The sequence below is a fragment of the Achroia grisella genome, unplaced genomic scaffold, assembly GCF_030625045.1.
Source record: "Achroia grisella isolate CSIRO2021 unplaced genomic scaffold, CSIRO_AGI_Agris_v1 utg1062, whole genome shotgun sequence".
NCBI classification, from domain to species: domain Eukaryota; kingdom Metazoa; phylum Arthropoda; class Insecta; order Lepidoptera; family Pyralidae; genus Achroia; species Achroia grisella.
The window spans coordinates 2,603,549-2,627,173 of record NW_026712566.1 but is presented as its reverse complement, the minus strand read 5'-3'; the positions used below and the strand labels follow the sequence as shown (position 1 = coordinate 2,627,173).

The window sequence follows — 23,625 nt, the reverse complement described above, 5'->3', positions numbered from 1 at the left end:
AACGTTTATAAGCAGCTAAAATGTTCTACATGAATTTGAATAAGATCCTCTTATTCTATTTTTTGATAGTGGCCGCCATTTCTTTTAAATAAGACTGTGGGAGAAAGAGTGCAAAGCTAGTTACAAAATAAGGCTGTTAAATTTAAATTTGGGAGAATATAGTGTCCACCAGCTGGTGCTGTTATTATTTACGTTACATAATACATTACTGCAATTAATTAATATTAATAATTAACACTACATTAATGTAAATAATAACAGCACAAGCTGGTGGGCAATCTATTCTCCCAAATTTAAATTTAAAAATGAATCTGTATTATTGTAAACATGTACAACATTTATTTGAAAAGAATACTAAATTTCTTGTCAGTTCTTCATCTCGAAATCATTCCGAACTGACCGTAGATTTGACATCATAAGAGTCTGTAATAAAGCTACATGAATACAGATATTTTGAATGCTTACCTATTTGATTTCATCGAAGCAGTTGAACAATAGTCTGGCACGTTCGCAACCTTTTTCACCGTCGCCAATAACCTCGTCGTTTACTGAAAAATAATAACAAGTTTAAAACCTAAGAACCATTTTAAGAACTTGGTCAAAATACATTTTCTTTCCTTGTAATGTTTCTTTTCTGTCATCATCATTTTTATGCTACTGTACTGTATTATATTATCAGTGCTACTAGTATCATTCCTATACGTATCACAGTTACTTGCTACTCGAATTATTTTGTGTTTTTTATTTATTTATTGCATGTTGTTATGTATGTTTATATATATTTATATAGATATTTACTGTTTATATATGTAATATATTATGTTGCTAGTTATTATTAATTTGTAATGTTCTTGCTATTTATATTATATGGCAACAATTAATAATAATTATTATGTTTTTTTTCCATTCTATTCTAGCACTACCTATACCTTTTGACTTTTCTCATCTATCTAAAGGTTGTCTGGAAGAAATTGCATAAGCGATGAGGATGCCTTTTGTACCTGCGTCTGTTAATTGATTCTGATGATTCATTTATCTGGTGCAATAAAGAGTCTATAAATAAGTAAACAATAATTAAATAGGCCGAGTCACACTTTGCACAAACTAAGCAAAATTACCGGTAAAGGTTTCTATAAGTACTAGTGGTTGCTCAGTAGTCGATGCGACCATAATTAATTTAAATTATAAGTTTGAACATTATTAAGGTTTTATAGTCAACGACTATAACTTCTATAATGAGTTAATCATTGGCACTGGCAGTTGCACTGCCAATAAAAAAAAATAATTTATGTGTGTGTGTATCAAATACAAATGGTAGTGTGTGTAATGTTTTATTGATTGATTTAATGTATTTATATAACGCATAATTTTTAAACACACTTCTTTTCTATAGAAATTACGTATAAGTATGCAGTTTACTATGTCAGCGTAATTTTCGCAAATAGGGGAAGTTTTTGCTTCATGTATTAATATAATAATCCCATTAGTATTATAAAAGCAAAAGATTGTGAGTATGGATGGATGTTTTTACTCTCTTACGCAAAAGCTACTGAACGGATTTTGTTGAAACTTTACAGTAATATAGCTTATACATGAGAATAACATATAGGTTATACATTTCACGCAGGTGAAACTGGGGCACAGTTAATTAATAAATATCTTTAAGTATAGGCCGTGTTACGCTTTGTGCAAAGTCAAGCAAAATTAACATTAGTTCTACCTTTAGCACATTTAGTGATGATGTCTGCAATGGCGTCCATTTCTCCGTCGCCAGTAAATATTTCCTTGGCTTTATCCAATGCTGCAGCCTGCACCAGACTTCCTAAGTCATCGAACTAAAAACAAAAAAAAATACAATAAATATAGAAGCTCTTTGAAGTATCTATTGCTAGAAGATTTTTTAAATTTCGAATTGTAAATAAATATGTGGAATTACACGATCGTTTACAATAACTTTCCAGGATGTTATATTTTACTAGCTGTTACCCACGGAAGAAGCGGAGTGAAATACCACATTTTTATTAAAATTAATGAAACAAAATTAGCTTCAGTTACATTACCTATCTGAGAATGAAAGTCCCGTTAAAATTGTCATGAACAAACAAGTAGATAGACAGACAACAATTTATAATTCTTTTTGGATGTAAGTACCACATATATTTTCATATAAAGTAGTGAAAGCTGTTAATTAGAAATTACAAACAGGCACTTTAATTGACGACATGGCGCATTCGTTTCAGCGCAAGAGTTGTTTACATCTGGAACAGCCACGCTTACCTATAATTATTATTGCAGGCTAAAATACAGCCGAGATACAAGCAAAGTAAATACTTACAAGACCTATTTTCTTCAACACACACGCACCAAGACAGGCAGCGTCGGAACCTTCTGGAAATTTTCCACTTTTGTACGTGGCTAGATCTTCGACGGAGAGCGGAAATTCTTCGAGACACTCATCCGCGTGGCTGGTTAACTTCGGTTGGATGATTGTGATATGTTCATGTAGTGTAATAGCCTAGAAATATGTCCAGATACAATTATGTGAATATAACATTAGCATTTCTGCATTCCTTCTCTATATGAACTATAAATTTGCGAAATTTTGTACTCCCCTGTCAGCGCAAATTTTGCAAATAGGGGTACAAAGTATTTGCTGCACATAATATATAGGTAAAAAAACAGCGGTAGGTGGTCCACTCCACGAGTGTACCAGATTCGCAGCCAATAGAGACAGAAATGACATCTGTGACCACGACCGTCTGTCAAGAACGTAGCGAATAAGAAGAAATAAAAGAAAGTTTTTTTTCTGTTGCTGTTGGCTCCCTCCACCACTTCTTATTAAAACCGGTTCTTCACACCTATCGAATAAGAAGAAGAAAGTAAAAGAAAGTATTAAAAACTTCATTATACTTACAGCTGCAACGTTAAGCACTATGAACACCGAGACTAAGTATAGCACCGACATTGTTCCGTCCAAATAGAAGGATCCTAATACAATGGTTGTTACGGTAATATTTGGACATTTTTATACTAAACAAAATGGCGAAAAAACGCCAATATCCTGTGTTTTACCTTCGATTTACAACGGTAGCTGTTCAATTGACTCCCAAGAATTGTTTATCATTGTTATTTGCTACTTGTAAAATACTTCGTGTTAACATATTTGGTTTATCCTGTTCCTTTTGGCCAATATTTTCCTGTTGTTATTTTATTCCTTTCATCTCAAGTTTAATCCTGAATATTTAATAGGTTTGTTTATGTACGAGTGTACCTACTGCTATTGTTAACAACCATTCGCCTCAAACTGTAGTGTGACATTTTCATATATATATTTAGAACAGTTCTTTTTGTGTCATGTTCTTTAGTATATTTCATTTATTGCTACATTGTCTGTTCCACAATTCGCAGCTGTCTATCAATAAATTTTATTATCATCATCTACGTTTCCATCATGTAAACACCCATACAGTTCACTGATCCGTTACAGCTGTCTATATAAAATACAAATTGGTTACCCTGTTCCACAAGGAAAGAAGTCATGTCTCTATACCTCATAATTTCACTGCCATGTGTCTTCTACTACAGTCACCCTTAACCAAAACAGGTAAAAATAAGGGCGGTAAGAGTACCAAAGGAAGTTGACTTTTTTCAAAGTTTACCGTACTATAAATTACCTTCACAAATTTCATTGCAGCATAAATGAGATAGAAAAGACAAGAATCAATAGTAGGTGTCCTGTTCTTTCGCATGCCCGCACTTGGGATTTGTTCAATTCAGTTCTATGTACGTACATCCCTTAGACTGTATAATGACTCGTCTATTGAATCATTACAGATGTATTGATAGGGGGCTACCATAAACAATTTTGTTTTCTATTCGATACATAAACTATGTAATATTATGTTATCTGTGCTTAACCTACACCCGTACATAAGTTCCGGGAACTGCATGAAATTTTTTCCTGGGAAAAATTTTGAATCTATGGAAAGAGACGAACTTTTCAGAAGTTAATAGTATATGTTCTACGATTAAAGAAAATAGAGTGGCATTTACTTAAGTCATCTTAAAATACTTAAAATAATGTTTTTAAATTTCATTCAGTTGTTAATTTAGAAACTAGTTTTAAAATTCAGTTCTCTGTCTATAGATTATTATATTCTAAGCCTTCCTCATTACATAGTATAAAAATCATATAATAAATGTTTAATGGGAAAAATAGACATAAGTTCGTTATTCAAAAATAATTTTATTACATATACAAACAATAATGAAATAATTCTTTTATGTTCAAACACATTGCAGATCAAGCCGAAGGGGATGCATTGTGGATCGCCGTTCTATTAAATATTATTGTATTATATTATTAACTAGATGTCGAAGCCAAACTGTAATAAAAAAAATAACACAATCATTATTAATGTACTATTTTAAGTTGCAAGTTCTGTTGGGAAAATATATTTAAATATATGTATGATTATTGCTGTTGAAACGAAAGAAAGAGAGAACAAGTGAAATAAAGAGTAATTACTTTTTTATGAAATATAAATAATATTTACTTAAAGATAATAATGATATAAGCACTTTTGAAAAGTCATATAGTATTTTTTTACTATCATTCATTCGGAAATAGACTCATCAGAATATGGAACTTTTTAGGTTTAATTTAGGATTCTGTGTAAGAGTTCGCTATTGCAAAGTTTTTTTTACAGAGAACTTCTCGATGAGTGTATGATATGATGAGTGTACAGTTATAGTACATAAGAAGATGTTTAATAGAGTTAATAATCTATACATAGTTCTACTCAAGTAGGAATATATATTGAGGAACAAATTATTTTTATTATTAACTAGAAAATGCATATAAAATAATGAAACTTGTTACCTGTGGAGCATTTTCTATCATACATTTATAGGCTAGGAACGCTCTTTCACAACCCTTTTCGCCATCACCTACTGGCGCTGAGTTTACTGTAACAAAAGAGAATAGAATATGTTCAACACATTTTGTAAATAAAATAAATATAAATAATTTGTAATATATAATTTTTCTTTGTAATGGCAACAATAGAGAATTTAAAAAGTTTCATTCAAACTGACTTGTCTTTTTTTTATGTTTCTAACCATTAAGCCATGAAAACTGTACTCCTGTAAATTACATATAAATAATATACAGTCCAATTAAAATTAAAGAGTTGTTGTTTTAATAATCCAACAGAATAGAATATAAATTAGAGTTCATTTTATAATAGCCTCGCTGTTACCAGCGATTTATCTGCAAACTTTCATCTACTATTATCATCACCACCTTTTACCGTTTACTGTAAATCTCTTCCAGGGATAAGTTAACCTTTGCTCAAATTGTCTAAATTATTTTATATTTTCTGTGCAGTAAAAAATATTTGACGGCTTCGGTGGTTCGCAGTTAGCACGCTTTACTTCTGATGGTCGTGGGTTTAATTCCTCGCACGGTGCAAACATTTGAATTCATGAGTATGATTGTTTGTATCGGTCTGGGTATTTTCTATGTTTATTATGTATTTATTTACAAAAAAAATGTATCTGTTGACAACACAGGCTCTGTTTGGATTAGGACTAAATCGCGCTGTGTGAATTGTCCTGTGTTATTACATTATTATTATTGTCACTTAATTCATTAGACTAAATAATTTTGATCAGAGGTAGACTGTAAAAATTAAGGTATGTTTCGGTTGTAGGGTGCAGACTGGCGTTGTGTGAAACTTATTTAACACAGCCTTAACTAACATGAAGAGTTAGAGTTTGTAATTATTTCTCATGCTGGATACCCATTCATATTTTTTTTATTGGAATGTCAAACAAGCTGACCATCTACCTGATAGTAAACGGTAACTGTCGCTTATAAACATGAACAACACTACGGACATCACGTTATCATCTAATAACCATCATATCAATCGTTCATTGCTAATCCAGATGTGATGAAATGAAATGAAGTGAAACGTTTATTTTTAGAGCACTTAGATGTTATGATTCTTATCAAATTTCACTGCCTAATTTTAAACCATACAACAGAAATACAGCTTACAAAAGAATCTTGTTAGCAGGTGAAGTATGTGGTACCCATCCATACGATTTTATATAAATGAAGCTACTTCTGTACATGTAGATTTTGCAATTATTTCTCATGTAGGATCATAACTAATGAACTGTCAATATTTATTAAATTACTATATATAAATAATATAAACAATTATTTATAATTACTTAATAGAAATAAGTATTTCTATAATTAGGCTGGCATATTATATAATGTACTAGCTACTCGCCCTGGCTTCGCACGGGTGTACATGTATTATATATATAAACCTTCCTCTTGAATCACTCTATCTATTAAAAAAACCGCTTCAAAATCCGTTGCGTTGTTTTATAGATTTAAGTATAAATAGGGACGGACAGACAGCGATAGCGACTTTGTTTTGTACTATGTAGTGATTACATAAATGTCGACATACCGTTATTTGCACCGTAACATTCTTGTCTGTTTTATAATGTGAGATTGCCAAGAATTATTCTTTCAGATATTATAGTAAAGACCATGTTTTATAACGATTTCTGTTGTCTAATTTGATTCTCATTTTAAGACTAAAATAATGTTAGTTGCAACAACAAGAGCTTCAGAACAAAAAGAGCTAGAATACACACACACACACGCCTGTCACTATAACAATTTTCCCTGTCAGATATAAGAGTGTACATCTTTCGATACTATACTACGATTTATTAAGATAGATTATTAAAATTACGTAGACTTACCATGGGCACATGAGTGCATATAGTCGCTAATCTTTTTCACTTCATCCTCATCCTGGAAAACAGACCTTGCGAGCTCCAAAGCACTTTCTTTCTGCATCTGTCCTTTATCGTCCAGCTGGAATTTTATTTAAATATATTAATACGACTAACGACTTCGGTGGTCTAGCGATTTAACATACTGCTGGACTTCCGATGATCGCGGGTTTGATTCCTCGCACGATTCAAACAATTGCATTTATGAGAAAGATTGTTTGTAACGATACGAGTATTTTCCATGTATATTATGTATGTATATACGAAAAAAATTTTTTGTATCATTTGTCCAGTACCTATACTACGAGGTCTGCTTAACTTGGAGCTAGGTGGTGTGTGAATTATCCAATGATATTATTATAAATTTTTTATTATATCAAAACTCTACTACGTATTTATTTATTTGACCTATTCTATGTTTCTGAAAATACCGATAACAAATCATATTATTTCTAGACAGAAATTTTCACCTCAGGGTTGGCACTCAAGCGTACTGGTGAGTATCGTGCTTCATGGGTTATCTCTTCTGTGCTTATAATATATCTACGTCAAGGTCCTTTTTAAATATAGGCGTCCCTTTCGGAAGCCTATATACAGAGAGAGATTTCACTTAGTGATTGTCAATATGAAACAAAGCAAGTCTAGTCAGGATGATAAACTGGTGATATCCTTCTTGTTAAATAAGAATCTGGTTCCTAACAGGACTTGTAAATGTTATATAGTTTATTATATAACTTACCACTCCAATTTTTCTCATAATACACGCCATAAAGCATGGTGCACCAGCGCTAGTTGGCAGCTTACGGGTCCTCAAGTTCGCGATGTCCTCTTCAGTAATGGTGTGATCCTTAATACATTCCATGCCGATCGTTTCGAAATGCTGATGTATCTGAGCTCTTTGTTCGTCAGTTACTGCCTGTAATATGTATATAACTTGTAAATAACCCTGACCTAGACACATCATAACATTATAGTCCCGGTAGAATGCATACGCGTCCTCGCGACACCGGCATTGGCGACTCAGAGATACGCTGTGTGGTTTTCACAGAAATCCAATATTTAATAACAATTTCTAAACATAAATAAACATATCACACAATACTAGCTTTTTTAGAATTGGTGTAGGAAATATGGTTCATTTGATGGAAATGGTAATCTATAGACCACGAATAATAGATATAGAGATCTCTGACATCATAAAAATATCTGAAGTAGAAAAAATGTTTTTGAGTTTGATGGCTCAATTCTTGGAGATTGTTATGGAATATTAAACATCAAGCTACAATAACTAACAACCGAGCAGAAAGACGAAAAATCAGACTAGGTACAATGCGAGATGCAATTACTTTTAAATTAACTGGTGTACGTAACCCCAAGATATAATATTATATACAAGATAACCAAGATTATAAAGAGAAAGCATGATATTTTTATTTGTAATAGATAACTCAAAAATATATGATCGATTTTAAAAATTCTATCACGTATAGTTACATTATCAGTAACATGGGCTGGATTTAAGTGACAAACACCGCGTGATGCAGCTAGTAAATGATAAAAATCTTACAAATACACTTACAATAGTTAAATGCATAATACTGCACACACACAAACACAATAAAACAATTGAGCGGAACATTCTTAAAGAATCTGTGATCTCCTGTAGCTATAAACTCCAATTGAAAAATATTAACTGATCATTTTCGGCAAACTCTCCCGTTTTATACTCAACGATAAACTAATTAATATACAATTTGTGATTTAAAAACTGTTATTAGATTACACGAACTACTACTTCTGGGGATGACATTGGATATAAGTAGGCAGTAAGTGCTGTAATTTCAATGATTGCAAGGTACAATTGTCGTTGTTTTAGGCAGGTCATATGAATGTGATACATGGGTACGCAAATATTTTTTGTGCTTTGTGAATTATCGTCACTTATTAACGTCATTCTTTGTTTAGATTGCTGATTTTGCTATGACTTAGATCGGTAGTAAATAAGGTATTGGTGTAGGTAAGTATCAATCTATTAGACGACCTCGGTGGTCTAGCGGTCAAGCACACCGCTTTACAACGGATGGTCGCGGGTTCGATTCCTCGCACGGCACAAATATTTTGTATTCATGAGTATGATTGTTTGTATCGGTCTGGGTGTTTTCTATGTATAATATGTATGTATTTACAAAAAAAAATATCTATGTATATGTATCAGTTATCTACTACCCATAACACAAGCTTTAGGTAGCTTAACTTGGGTCTAGATGACACTATGTGAATTGTCCTGAGATTATTATTATTATTATTATTATCTACATTTTTTTAGATGGAGAAAATATTTCATAGAGGCCCGCCCTTCATGGAGAAATCGAGCGCGTACTGTTTTCACTAAAATCTCCTAGATAGCCCTCGGGGCAACGATAAAGAGAATGAATTTGATTTCATGTGATAATGTTAATTTGTAATGAACATATTTAAAAAATATATCATTTTGGTATTCAGAAAATTATATTCTGGAATTTATTATATAATATATTTGATACGACAAATTAACAAATTAAGTTACGACGACGTATGATTGCTCGCGCTATCCCGCAACTCTGGCGAAAGGTTTTTTTATTTCTTTGATATTTAAGGACTTTTGTACAATGAAAGTTTTCGTTCCCATACTCCTCCGAAACGGCTTGACCGATTCTCATGAAATTTTGTGAGCTTATTGAGTAGGTCTGAGAATTGGCCAACATCTATTTTTCATCCCCCTAAATGTTAGGGGTAGTCCACCCCTAAATATTTTTTTTTATTTTAAGGCAAAGCAACGTTTGCCTGGACAGCAAATATATGTAAATATAAAATTACTATGTTTGGGTCTAAACCGGGTTGTTCATTTATAATCGACAACCTTGGTGGTCTAGCGGTCACACCGCATACCATATAGCACACCGATTTACGTCCGATGGTCGCGGGTTCGATTCTTCACACGGCACAAACATTTGTATTCATGAGTATGATTGTTTGTATCGGTCACCCGGACCGATATTTTTTATGTATAATATGTATGTATTTAAGAAAAAAAAATCAATGTACTTGTGTCAGTTATCTAGTACCCATAAAACAAGCTTTAGCTAGCTTAACTTGGGTCTAGATGGCTCTGGGTGAATTGTCCTGAGATTATTATTATTATAATACATAGATTGTTTATCTGCTTAAATGTTAAGTTGTTATAACCATTAAATTTATGTCTGTCTGTCATAAAGTATATAATGTATACAACCTCAACAATTGGAACGACCACAGTACACTTGTCAACAAAACCTTAAATGAGTTCATCCACTATACGGGTTATTATGAACAATTTTTTAAAATTACTTTGATTCCGAATGAGCTCGCTCTGTCAACCTTTATTGAATTCTATTGAATTAGTATACAGGTCTAAATTTGTTTGCGTCAATATTAACATTAAATAAAAAAATTGCATGCAGAATACTTCATTGCTCCATATTTAATAACAATAATCATCTTGTTTGTATGTGTATATAAGCATTTATTGGATATTTTCGACTCATTTGCACTTGTATAACTACCTCAATTGTGTTGTTTTACTGCAGTGATACTGTTGTAACAATGTCTAATGTATTGAAAGTTGTGTTTTCTATTAGTATTCTTGTCTGGGTGTTTGCTCAGGTAAGTACCTGTTAAAGAGAGTTATGTTTTTGTTAGACACCAAAATTGTGTCCGCGATATCGATGGAGTTTTCATTTAAAAGCGCCATCTTGTGATAATCTAATGATAACAATAAATTGAACATCTATGGGGAAGGTATTTTTAGTGATAGAGAACCGCATGAAAGTCGACTTAATATGGTAAATTCTTAGTAATTGGTAGTAACCCCATGGCTGTTTAGGTCGACCTCCACACGGTCCCCTCTGGAAACCAATTGGTTAATTCTAGATGCATTCATCGCGATGGGCTAGCATAAAGTTAAGTACTTCATGCTCATATTATAATCCTTCACTAGTGCCCCGCCAGCGTACACTGTCAGGCAGGCGGGAAAACCATGCGATTATCATGCATTAAAAAAATAATCACCTGTACAACGCCATCTAGTGTGTTATTTAAAAAGTAATTAATAAAATAGCGTGTCGAATAATATTTATTTATTTAAACTTTAATGCACAAATACAATATATAAATGTACATATGGCAAACTTAACACTGAAGGACATTCTCTGTCAGTCAACCATAAGGAAAACTGAAAATTAGATGAATTTCACTTCCTTGAAATATATTTTTCTAAGCTTTCTTTAGCCTATATATTACCAACATATTGAATATAGTTTATATGAGTATAAGTATCTATATATGTCCATATGATACAATCTATCTTCATGGGAGTAATGGAATAGTTAGTGATGTGGATTGTTGACGTCAAACTGACATGGTACTTTGCTAGCAATGGGATGCTAGCAATGTACCATGTCAGGTCGACGGTCACGCGGTTCCCACTGGAAACCATCGTGATAAATTCCCGGAGAATTTGTCACGTTAGGCTATCTGATCTGACTTCATGCTCATCCTATCACCCACCACTGGTGCCCCGCCAACGTAAACTCATCTATAAAAAAAATCTATCTTCATGCGAGGAATGGAATTGTTAGTGATATGGACTGTTGACCCCATTACTAGCATTCTCATCTCAGGTTTACGTGGTTCCCCTGGAAAAAAATAGTGGTAAATTCTTGGTGAATTTACCATTGTTGGCTAACTGACCTGACCTCATGCTCAAACATATAGTATAGTTCGTTAATATATCAACATATCTGCTTATTTTATTTTGTACTAGCTAGTCGCCCCGGCTTTGCACGGGTGCACATGTATTATATATATAAACCTTTCTGTTAAATCACTCTATCTACTAAATAAACCGCTTCAAAATCCGTTGCGTAGTTTTAAAGATACATACATAGGGACACATAGGTGACAGCGACAGAGACTTTGTTTTATACTATGTAACGATATTTCCTTACTTATCTGTATTTATTAGAATAGAATAGAAATAATCTATATTAAAATAAACTTAATATAAGCACTTTTGAATAGTCAAGTTTTTTTATTCTACCGCTTATTCGGAATGCAGATTCATCACAAGAAGAATAAGTAAGAAACTTGTGTGTTGCTCTTTTAAATAAAAAAAAATATTATATGTATATTATATCTCTGATCAACACGACTTTTGACTGGTAGAGAGTGCCAGGCAGCATCAGACATTAATCCACCATGTATTCAATTATGAGTGCAGCAACAATAAATAAATGAATAAATAAGTGAACAAACAAATGAATAAATAAATATTACAATTTCCACAGGCTGATCCCATAGACGATTTGAAAAAGGAATACGCGAGTTTAGTTATGGAATGTGTAGCTGTATACCCCATAACTGTTGAAGAAGTAGAACTGATGAAGAACGGGACGCTGCCCAAAAATACAGAAGTGAACTGCCTTCTGGCGTGTGCATATAAGAAAACAGGAATGGTATGTCGGTTCGAGTTTAGTTCTGATGTTTAAAATATAAATTATCTTATTAATGAGCCGTTACGTCATCGTGAAATTCAAACCTCATTTTTATATAAAAACCTTATTAACGTAAATAAAATTTCTTGGATAAAAAGTAGCTTAAGTAACTCCTTATAACATTAGCTATCTGCGAGTGAAAGTCCCATCAAAATAGGTCTAACCGTTTTAGAGAGTAAGAACAAATAGTCAGGCAATTTTATTTTAATAATAATAATTTTTTGGTTTAATTTTACTTTCATTATGCATTTAGTGAAAAACTGTTAATTTGAAATTACAAACAGACATTTTAATTAAATTTATTTGTATAACTAGCAGGCCCGGCCACGCGCTGCTGTTGGCTAAGATTCTTGAATAAAATAACTATAAATTGAGATGTAAGCTATCCTATCTTTCAAGTTGGATCAAATTGCACACAATGTGCGAATCAAATTTGCAATCAGTTCAGTAGTTTAGGGAGTCCATTTGAAGATAAATAAAAAATAATTTTAAATGCTAATTTTAAATGAACCATAGAATAACTTACATCCAAACGTGTTATAGTTTTCTTTGTAGTAAACTTGTAGAGACCTGAGTAGATCTAGAACACATCCTTTTCTAATCTAATATACACATTACTTGCTGCATATGACGGCTTAGGTGGTCTAGCGGTTTAGCACGTCGCTTTATTTGCGATGGTCGCGGGTTCGATTTCTCACAGTAGAAATATTTGTATTCATGAGTATAATTGTATGTATCGGTCTGGGTTATCATATCGTAACACAAACTTTAGCTAGTTTAGCTTGGATCCAGATGTCGCTGTGTGAATTATCCAGAGTTATTATTATTATTCTATATTAGGATTTAAATAAGCTGGATGTGTATTTGATGCACAAGGTCGAGTCTGATGAGGCAGCAATTACACGGTGCAGATTCCGGACAATGGTTCAACAGTCGATTCTCGTTTCATTTATTTCTGCCGGAAGCGAAATTTGCTCATTTACTATGATGAGAGCCATAAATGATGTTTGTATCACCTCCATTTTGTTATGAAATTGGTATGTAACTTTAATTATCTGTAAGATATGCTAACAAACAAAACAAAATGCCGGTCTCGGTGGTCTAGCGGTTTAACACGTCGCTTTACTTCCGATGGTCGCGGATTCAATTTCCTCACTCGGTGCAAAGATTTTTATTCAGGAGTATGATTGTTTATATTTATCTGGATTTTATATATGTATATATCCGTCATACTCGTGAACGGGTACTGTTTGTGGGGACTGGTCTGTTCGGATTACGGCCACTGATTATACTATTTCTTTTGACAAAATTGCAATAGCATATGTTGGTGGTTAATTCAATTCTTTCCGATTTTAATTTAAAAATGAATCTGTATTCTTATGAACATGTACAAACTTATGTGAAAAGAATAAGAGCTGAATATCTTGTCAGTTCTTCTTGGCTCGAAAGCACTCCAAACTGACAGTTGATTTGACATATCATAAGAGTCTGTAATAGAAACATGAATAATGGTATTTTATTTTGACTTTGTATACTAATACAAAGTACTTTTATTTTGTATAATTTACAAAAAAATGTATTTACATATTTATATCAGTTATCTAGTACTCATAAGCTCTGCTTAACTTTGGTCTAGATGCCGTTGTGTGGATTCCCCAGGGTTATTATTATTATTAATGTTACTGAGATAAACTTTATACGAAGTTGTCTGTTTGGATATCTCTGTCGCCAAGCACTTTGCTTTGTATTTTTTTATTTGGGCCACCACCCATGCTAAGATATACCTGCTCCTCCACAAACAGTTAAAAAAAATACAAAACCTCAAGACTTTTCAATAATATTTATAAGAACAACACTGACTGGGGACGGGGATTGTTAGTAATGTAGACTAATAACCCCATTGCTACCTATGTACCATCTTAAGTGGACCGTGATTCCACCTGGAAACCATCGTGATAAATTCCTGGTGAAATTACCACGATCAGCTAACTTACTTTACCTCATGCTCATCTTATCATCCTCCACTGGTGTCCCGCTAGCGTAAACCGTCAACACGCGTGTACACCATTTCATTATCATTCATAAGAAAAAAAAAACAAAACAGTAAATACATCATTGTAAAAGATGGAAAACTAAAAACAATCTGTTACTAAGACATCGGGCGTGACGCGTGTGATGTAAATAATTTGTTCATAGTCATGATGACGATGCGAAAACCAAACAATGTGACTTATTACCTTACTTAAACATTCAGCAAAGTATTATCAATGATATGTCATTAACAAAATGAAACCCGTTGAGTCTTTCCAGTTTTTATTAAGTGATAGGTCATAGGACAGCGAAACGTCAGTTTCTTCATTGTCATGATGATGTTTGCGAAATGGAAACATATGACAAACTGCCTTATTTATGTTTATATACACTCAGAATATATAAACAGATCATAAATAAAACCCTTTGAGATTTTTATAAATTACTCAAAACTGGGACATGGACCTGAGTATGGAGTTGGTCTTTATACTCAGGTATATGTCCCAGTTTTGAGTATATATATATATATATATATATATATATATATATATATATATATATATATAAATTCAGGGATCAGGGCCCGGCATGATTACCCTATGCAGCACTACGATCAGCATAGGTCTATTGTGCTCGTCCTCTTTTTCAGAGCTCGCTCTCTAGACCCGTCAGGGTTAAGAATTGAAGGGTATTCTTAGGAGCGATGGATTTTATCTTCACAGGATAGGCACTTTACAAGTCTAAACAAAAATAATAACAACTCTTATTGGAATTACAGATGGAGGAAAATGGAATGCTATCAATTGAAGGTATAAATAAGCAGACGGAGAAGTATTTCTCTGATAATCCAGAGAAAATGAAGAAAGCACGTGAATTTATAGACGCATGCAAAGGCGGTAAGGAATTTTTGTACCAAATGTATCTCGCCCAGTGGTAGAATTTTATATGATTTGGTTAAGTGTATTTTTTTAATGGATAGTGCTGATGTGGTAACTGTAACTGTATATGGTAATGGAATATCAGTGGACGATGATAGTATGAAGGTTAAGGATTTGTGATGAATAAAGGTGAGTGATGAAGTTCAACATTCCTGACATCGATGTATAAGGATACTTTTACTTGTAGTAATTTATTTCGATACTCAAGAACCCATTTATTTACTTTTTTAAATTTTGCTATGTCGCAGTTTGTATTCACACAAAATCTTAAAAAGATTTATTTAGAAGAGCAATACGCAATTTTCTTGCTAATTCTTCTTGTGATGAGTCTGAGTTCAGAATAAATGGTCGACAAAATCTCTAGCTGAGTGTTACAATAATTTTAAAACATATTTTTGCAGTGAATGATGAAGCTGTATCTGATGGAGAAAAAGGTTGCGATCGAGCTGCACTGATCTTCACTTGCACAGCAGAAAAAGCGCCTGGGGTTTGTTTCTTTTACATCCCAATATTATTTAGATAAAACGAAATTTGTACCTATCATACATAACATTTAGAAGTCAAATAAAAAGATACATGTAATTTTGCATACTCGACCGCCTGGATGGTAGCGATTTAGCAGACTCACTTCCGATGGCCGCGGGTTGAATTCCTCGTACGGCTCAAACATTTGTATTCATGAGTATGATTGTTTATATCGTTCTGGGTGTTTTCTATGTATATCATGTAAGTACATATAAAAATTGTATTGACGTATTGGATCAGTTGTCTAGTTCAGTGACGTCAGTAGCACTGTGTGAATTATCTGTGTTGGTATTATTATTATTGTGTTAAAGATATGTAATAAAATGACGGCAGATAGGGATCAGTGGAAGAAAATGGAAGAAGATACTGTGCCAACCACAAATAATACTATAATAGCAAAGCAATGATGAGGTGATAAGTACAATAGGTTATAGTATTATAGTAATGTTTTATTTTCTAGTTCGACCTCATTTGAAACGCCACACATTTCGCAGTGATTACTGTAACCGGCCGGATCCACACACGGAAATAATTGTGCAGCATCATTATATATAGATAGATATCACACAAGTAATATACATACACATCATTAGGAAGCCATGTAGGATATGAACGAAATTTTTATTATGCATAATTATTGTGATTTATTCCATTTTGTATTAACTACATCAATATATGTAATATGAGTTGACATTTTGTTTAATTTTTCCTTGATTTTTGTAAGTTAATGATATTTTTTTATTTTATAATTAAATAGATTGATTGGTAGATAAGAATTTTAGTTTTTTATAATATTACTGCTCTGTGATTATTACAGTGTAATACAAGGAATGAACAATAACATTACAATTACAATGATAATAATCTAGGTATCTGGAGTAGCATTACTCTATATGTGATGTATATGTGTGCATTAAAATACAATAGTATTAGTGTAGTAGGCGTCATCATCATCGCAGCCCGGAAGACGGCCACTGCTGGACATAGGCCTCCCCCAAAGATCTCCACGACAATCGGTCTTGCGCTGATCGCATCCAATGCCTTCCAGCGATCTTGACCAGATCGGTGCACCTTGCTGGAGGCCTTCCCACGCTGCGTCTTCCGGTCCGTGGTCGCAACTCGAGGACTTTACTGCCCCAACGGCCATCTGTCCTACGAGCTATGTAGTATTCATATGAATAATATACACATATAGACTTAATTACAAGTATATATTACACTTTATTTAAAACAATACAATAAAAATATAGGGACATCTGCATGAGCGTGCTACAGCAGTACAAAATAGCTTAAAGCTCAGTGTGAAGAATCATTTAAGAAGCAAAACTCTGATTATCGACTATGTCCGCTAGGGTGACTATACTAATTTAAAAAAAATCTGAATGAAACAATAGAAAATAAATAAATAATAATGAAACTTGAAACTACAGATTAGAGTATCAGAACTTTATAAATACTTAAATACCATAATGTATTTATATTTATAAATAGTATAAATAAATATGAAGATGTCAAAAAAAATCTATGTATAGTAAAATAAAATAGAATATAATAAAATGAAAAATGTGTGTTTATTAAAAAGGAAAATAACTATGAAGCTACTGCGCTTAGGCACCAGAACTACTTAACTAAAATACATAGAAAAATATGTGGTTTGGTTTAGATTTGAATTCATGATCTTTAGAATCTTTAGGATCTATAAATGGATGTAGTAAGCCACTAGGCTACGAGCCATCTTATTCACAATTCATCTCTTTTATATTATATAATTATGGAAGAGATGAAATGAAACTAATTAAGTGGTTAGATATTATTAGTAACTGGCTACTCGCCCCGACTTTGCGCAGGTGTATATGTATTATACATATAAATATTCCTCTAGAATCACTTTATCAATTAAAAAAAACCACTTCAGAATCCGTTTTAGGGATAGGGACAGACAGCGACAGCGACTCTGTTTTATACTATGTAATGATAAGAACTGGTGTCCCAATTGTTAGCCGTTGAAGATATTTAGTACAGGACGACTTCCACGAGGTACCCTCTGAAAATCATTATTATTCATTCCTGGCGAATTCGCCATGATGGACTAACTAAACTGGAATAAACTTCAACCTAATCCCATCATTATGGACTGATATCTCTCCAGCGTAAATCGTTAGCACAGACATCATACCTATACCACAGATAAAATAATAATACATACAAAAAAAATATCTAAATTATATTGTAATTAACTATTGTTATACTTCAAAACAGAGTTGTAAAATTTGAACTCACGACTGCATTTCAGGAAAGTCACTCATAAATTTTGCGGCGGACGGTCTACATGCATTTATTAACCTCTACATATATAATACTAAATTATAATTGTACTGTAAAAATAAATAAGTGAGTAATGTCTCCTTAGTAACAAAGGATTGTTTTATACCACGATTGTGGTAATCAAGAATACAGCAAATCTGATAGTAAACGGTTACCATTGTCTAGGGACGCCTAAAATACCACCAAGAGATGTCACGTGCGTGTTGCCTACCCTTTAGATAAATAAGATAGTACCGTTTTTTTATACCACGACGGTGGTAACCAAGCATACCACCGGATGGTAAATGGTTACCGTAGTCTATGGACGCCTGAAACACCAAGGGTGTCACATACGCGATGCGACCCTTAAGAAACCTTAATATATCCTTCTTGAAAAACCTCATGCTGTAGTCTCATTTTACTCAATTATAAGCAGCTAGTAACACGCACAAATTGTTGTAAAAAATTTAAATCGGATAAACGTAATAACGAATACAACATAATAACAATAATTATAATGATTTGCCTAAACAAAATAATTCGGTGATTGGTCATTTCATAAAATACAATTTAATGATGATGATTTTTTATATATTGTGATACACATATAAATAGGTGTTACGGAAGCAATATCATTCAGTCTGTACTGTTTATTAAAATAAGTATCACTATGGCGAAAATATTTTTCCTGCTGATGTTAGTCTGCTATACATATGTAAGTGGTTTTTTTTTGCTATCTTCTAGAATGAAATTTTGCCAGTGCCATGTCTATTTTTGGGTGGAAAATTAGTAAAATATGATTGAAGAAAATGGAATTAGAAGAGACTTTTCTGTTCAAACTGAAGAGATTAGAGCAAACGTAAAAAAACTATAATATTTGGTTAAATTATCAAACTTAAATGTATATTTAATCGTTTTGTTTTCTAATTGTAAAAAGGCATATATATTACATGTATTTCTTATTTATTTATTCAAACTTACATAACCTAATTGTACAACTAAGAACCTAAAATTAAAAAACTTAATATAATATAATGACTAAAATATATTATTAAAAGGGGTCCCTTTAGGCAACGTCCCGAAGATACTGGCAGCGTTCCCTCTTTGAATTTATTTTTCTAATTGATAAATAGTACCAATAACTTCTATAATCATATGTGTTGTTAAATGTAATCTGTTTGCACAACGTTCGAAATTTAAATTATTTAAAAATTTAATAATTATAAATATTATTGTGTACATTACTGCCAGTACTTTACTGATTTATATGTACGTATATATTTGCGTGCCGAATTTTGTCCTTAATTTAAGCCTTTTAGAGTTTTATTTAATAATGATAAAAAATATAATTTCACAACTCTTATCTTATATATAAAATTCTTGTGTCACAATGTTACATACTCCTCCGAAATGGCTTAATCGATTTTTATGAAATTTTATAAGCATATTCAGTAGGTCTGAGAATCGGCTACTATCTATTTTTCAGACCCCTAAGTGGTAAGGAATATCCACCCCTAAATATATTTTTTTATTTTTCCGAGTTTATATTTTATTTTCATTTTATTATTATTTAGGATTGAAAAATACATACAACCCTAAATTTTGAATCTGAATTACTTCTGCATCATTTATATCACTGCTAAAACTGTTGTGCAGGATTACATACACACACATACACACACACACACACAAACACACACACACACACACACAACACAACACACAACAATTAATATATTATTACAAAAAATATAGTGTTGAACATTTTGATTATATTTCTAAATAATCATGTAGAAAGACAGCTATATTGACTGAGAGTAATTAGTGTGAGTCACCTCCCACCTACCTACTCTATGTTCATAAGTCCTCTCTTCCAGCTTCTCTGTAAGAAATTGCTTATACGATAAGACCTATATTTCTTGTATGTACACAATAATAATATAATAGAGTATTATTATTATTATTAACTTCGACGGCCTCGGTGGTCTAGTGGTTTAGCACACCGCCTTACTTCCGATGGTTGCAGGTAATTCCTCCCACGGCACAAACATGAGTAATTATAGAATAATAAACTAGAAACATTTCACAAATGTTTGATATAAGCTATGGAAGAGTGGAGCCTCCTGGCAGAGGCATCTTTATGCTTAAAGGATTCTTCAACAACTGTAGGTAGAATGTAGTTGTAAACTTGTGTTATCTAAATAAAGAATTTGAATTTGAATAAATAGTTTTGGGAGTTTTACGACCTATATTTTGGTTCAAGGCAAAAACGGACGACGAAATCAAGGCGGATTTCATAAAACTAGTAATGCAATGTACGAGCGAGCACCCAATAGACATGAGTGAGTTGACACAGCTTCAGAAACTAATTGTGCCAAAGAAGCCCGAGGTTAGATGCCTACTCGCCTGCGCTTACAGGAAGGAAGGTATTGTAAGTACAATCCAATCATTAATTTTTAGTACTAGTGGTCACCCAGTGGCCAATATTCGTCAATAATTAACATTAACATTCAGTAAGACTATAGATAAATAAAATAAAATTAGTAAAAGTGACGATCTTACCACGTTTCATTTTCATTGAGTGCCCTGGAACTCAATAAAAATAAAACGCGATAAGATCCTGTGATTTCTACAAGTGCATATCGGTTTCTATGTCGATTGCATGCCACCTTGTTGATGTGTATTTACATAAAACTACATGTATTTAAAGTGAATAAGTCTGTGTTCCGTATGAGTGGCAGAATAAAAAAAATGACTATTCAAAACTGCTTGTATTAACTTTATTTGAATAAAGATTATTTCTATTTCTGTGTACAGATGACCAGCAAAGGTACATATGACATAGATCATGCATACAAAATGGCGGAAGAAAATGCCAACGGCGACGACAACCGGAAAGAAAATGCGAAGAAACTGGCTGATATTTGTGTGAAAGGTAAATAAAAATAATAAGAATCATCCCTATGTTTACTAGACAATTGATAGACCATCTCTCATATTAAAAAAAAAAAAATTCAAAATATCAAAACAACAAAATTCATGTAGTCTATTACGCTATGATTGTACTAGACAATTGATAGACATACTTGTTAATAATTATTATATATATATAATACTAGTAAATAATTACAAAATATACAAGAAAGTTAGTTAGATCTTCACAAATGGACGTACACACATTTTTTTATTGTAGGATAATTCAGACAGCTTTATCTAATCACGGGTATTGATATAAATATTTAGATACATTCTTTGTAAATATATTACATAGAAAACAACCAGACCGATACAAACAACCATATTCATGAATACAAACGTTTGTATCGTGCGAAGAATCGAACCCACGACCATTGGCTTCGGTGTGCTAAATCGCTAAATCAAACCCGTCGAATACATCATTTGGAACACCAATATACGAGTATCGACATTAGTAAAAAAACTGGGTGTTCTCTTTTACCACATAAACTAAAAGTATGCCAAATGTTAGAGACGAACTTCATTCATACTATTTCTGGACTTCACCTAGCATTCATGTCCGTGTGGGTGCCGGGTCCATCATGTGGCAGAGAGGGAAACTCCGAGTAGTTCACGGGACTTGTGACCAGATTATGATTAATGTTTCAGTGAATGACAGTGAAGTAAGTGATGGAGAAAAGGGCTGCGACCGAGCGGCGCTTTTATTGAAATGTCTTATCGATAATGCTCCTAAGGTAAGTGGTTGAAATGGATAGGACATCATTAGTAAATTAATGAATTTGAATACTAACAATAAGCTAAGGACAATTCACACAGCGCCATCTAGTCCCAAGTTAAGCTACCTAAAGTTGTGTTATGGGTTCTCGACACCTGATACAAATACATAGATATATTTTTTCGTAAATACATATTTATTATGCATAGAAAACACCCAGTAGTTTATTTGTATGGGTATATAAAGAATCATATTCATGAATACAAATTGTGCCGTGCGAAGAATCGAACCCGCGACCATCGGAAGTAAGCTGGAATATTCAATTTACCTAATTCGTAACATTTTTAGTACTATGCTGTTATCACTTAGCTTAGTATGTTTGCGGTTCTTACTAAAATATTTTCTGTATTTTTATCTTTGAAATAGTGCTTGATTGCGATTGAATAATTTTGAGAAACGTCGTTCTAAATAGAAATTCAAATCCAAATTAAAAAATCATTCATCCAGTGAAGACATTTCAGCCGCTTATGAACATAAAAATTTTTATATCATAATTTCCCTTATTATCGAGAAAAACTGGCAAAACATTCAATTTTATTTCTTTTTTTTTTTAAAAGCCAGTTTAACTTGCTATTTTTACTTATATAGTTGTACTACTATTGCCATGCACGCTCGATTGCGCAGTAAATGTGATTTAACAGATGTTTTGATTTTATTTAAGGGTAATTCCAGTATATAATTTGATATCTTAAAAAAACCCTATTTAAATAAAATTATTAAGTAAATTAATATACTAATCAGATTTTTATTTTATGGTACCTTCAATCTCATGATGTTGTTGTAGCCGAGAATACCGGTTTTAAAAAAACATAATTTGTAATTTTTTTCATTAAAACTAATTAATTAATTTAATTTAAATATTTTGTTTTCAGCTGGGATTCAAACTGTAGAACTAAGAATACTCCAAGAACGTGATGCTCCACAATAATATTGTATTTACTGTAAAATATTATAATTTTATATATTCTCTTTTAATACAAATAAATTATGATATATTTCGGGGTATGTTCCTATTATCGTACAATTATAAATTAGAAAATCAACTCTATAGTTTTAATATTAAAATTTAGTTCCAAAAACATTTTTTTTAAAATTAATGCTGTATAATGTATTAAGCGTGCGACATCTGTTTTATTGACTTGACAAATTTTAGAAAATTATTAAAAAAATTTTTTTTTTTTAAATTAATGCAGTATTGTTAATTATCATGCAACATCTATAATTGGTCAATATATTTATTAATTAAGTACAATTCAAATATTCCTATTAATATTATAAACGCGAAAGTTTTTGAGTATAGGTGAATATTTGTTACTCTTTCACGCAAAAAATACTGAACGGATTTTAATGAAATTGTACCTACAGTAATATAGCTTATACATCAGAATAAAACATGGGCTATAATTTAAAAAGATATTATGTAAATTGGGCGATATATAACGATATACGTCAAGTACGTGTAATGCAGACGAAGTTACGCGGGTCTGCTGGTAGGTATATAAAATTAAAAAAATATGTTAGATCCTAATATTAATATAAGAAAGAAAGCAATTCCTAAGTCGATTCTACCTCTATTTATTTGTTATGTTATATCTATATGAATTCTAAGTACCAGTGATGTACCTATATCAGGTCAGTATATATCTACTGGTAATCTTAAAGAGATAATGCTCCTTATGAT

The 23,625-nt window shown here is 32.3% G+C and overlaps 3 protein-coding genes across 3 annotated transcripts; 1 reads left to right on the top strand and 2 right to left on the bottom strand.

The window, feature by feature from the left end:
• Positions 1-465: 465 nt before the first annotated feature.
• Positions 466-2,965, bottom strand: LOC131855095 (uncharacterized). Its single transcript, XM_059206313.1, has 4 exons — positions 2,915-2,965; positions 2,336-2,515; positions 1,721-1,835; positions 466-548 (listed from the first exon to the last, which is right to left on the bottom strand). Exons 1-4 carry the CDS (start codon positions 2,963-2,965, stop codon positions 466-468), a joined length of 429 nt encoding a protein of 142 aa, XP_059062296.1.
• Positions 2,966-4,367: 1,402 nt separating this feature from the next.
• On the bottom strand, positions 4,368-8,464 carry LOC131855108 (uncharacterized). The gene is made up of 5 exons (XM_059206339.1): positions 8,405-8,464; positions 7,565-7,741; positions 6,793-6,907; positions 4,883-4,968; positions 4,368-4,385 (listed from the first exon to the last, which is right to left on the bottom strand). The coding sequence occupies exons 1-5, from the start codon at positions 8,462-8,464 to the stop codon at positions 4,368-4,370; spliced, it is 456 nt and encodes a 151-aa protein (XP_059062322.1).
• Positions 8,465-10,411: 1,947 nt separating this feature from the next.
• Positions 10,412-22,862, top strand: LOC131855070 (uncharacterized). Its single transcript, XM_059206286.1, has 8 exons — positions 10,412-10,506; positions 12,189-12,356; positions 15,205-15,322; positions 15,766-15,851; positions 20,457-20,624; positions 21,011-21,128; positions 21,818-21,903; positions 22,817-22,862. The coding sequence occupies exons 1-8, from the start codon at positions 10,447-10,449 to the stop codon at positions 22,832-22,834; spliced, it is 822 nt and encodes a 273-aa protein (XP_059062269.1). The 5' UTR covers positions 10,412-10,446; the 3' UTR covers positions 22,835-22,862.
• The last annotated feature ends 763 nt before the right edge of the window (positions 22,863-23,625 follow it).

Excerpts from the sequence above, each read along its gene's own strand:
- LOC131855095 (XM_059206313.1), bottom strand. The coding sequence starts at position 2,965 with ATGTCGGTGCTATACTTAGTCTCGGTGTTCATAGTGCTTAACGTTGCA. Across the intron at positions 2,516-2,914 it reads TAGTGCTTAACGTTGCAGCT|GCTATTACACTACATGAACA; the intron begins GTAAGTATAATG and ends ACATATTTCTAG. Across the intron at positions 549-1,720 it reads CATCACTAAATGTGCTAAAG|TAAACGACGAGGTTATTGGC; the intron begins GTAGAACTAATG and ends ATTATTTTTCAG.
- LOC131855108 (XM_059206339.1), bottom strand. The coding sequence starts at position 8,464 with ATGTTCCGCTCAATTGTTTTATTGTGTTTGTGTGTGTGCAGTATTATG. Across the intron at positions 6,908-7,564 it reads TTATGAGAAAAATTGGAGTG|CTGGACGATAAAGGACAGAT; the intron begins GTAAGTTATATA and ends ATAAAATTCCAG. Across the intron at positions 4,969-6,792 it reads TATGCACTCATGTGCCCATG|TAAACTCAGCGCCAGTAGGT; the intron begins GTAAGTCTACGT and ends CTTTTGTTACAG.
- LOC131855070 (XM_059206286.1), top strand. The coding sequence starts at position 10,447 with ATGTCTAATGTATTGAAAGTTGTGTTTTCTATTAGTATTCTTGTCTGG. Across the intron at positions 15,323-15,765 it reads TATAGACGCATGCAAAGGCG|TGAATGATGAAGCTGTATCT; the intron begins GTAAGGAATTTT and ends ATATTTTTGCAG. Across the intron at positions 21,129-21,817 it reads GGCTGATATTTGTGTGAAAG|TGAATGACAGTGAAGTAAGT; the intron begins GTAAATAAAAAT and ends TTAATGTTTCAG.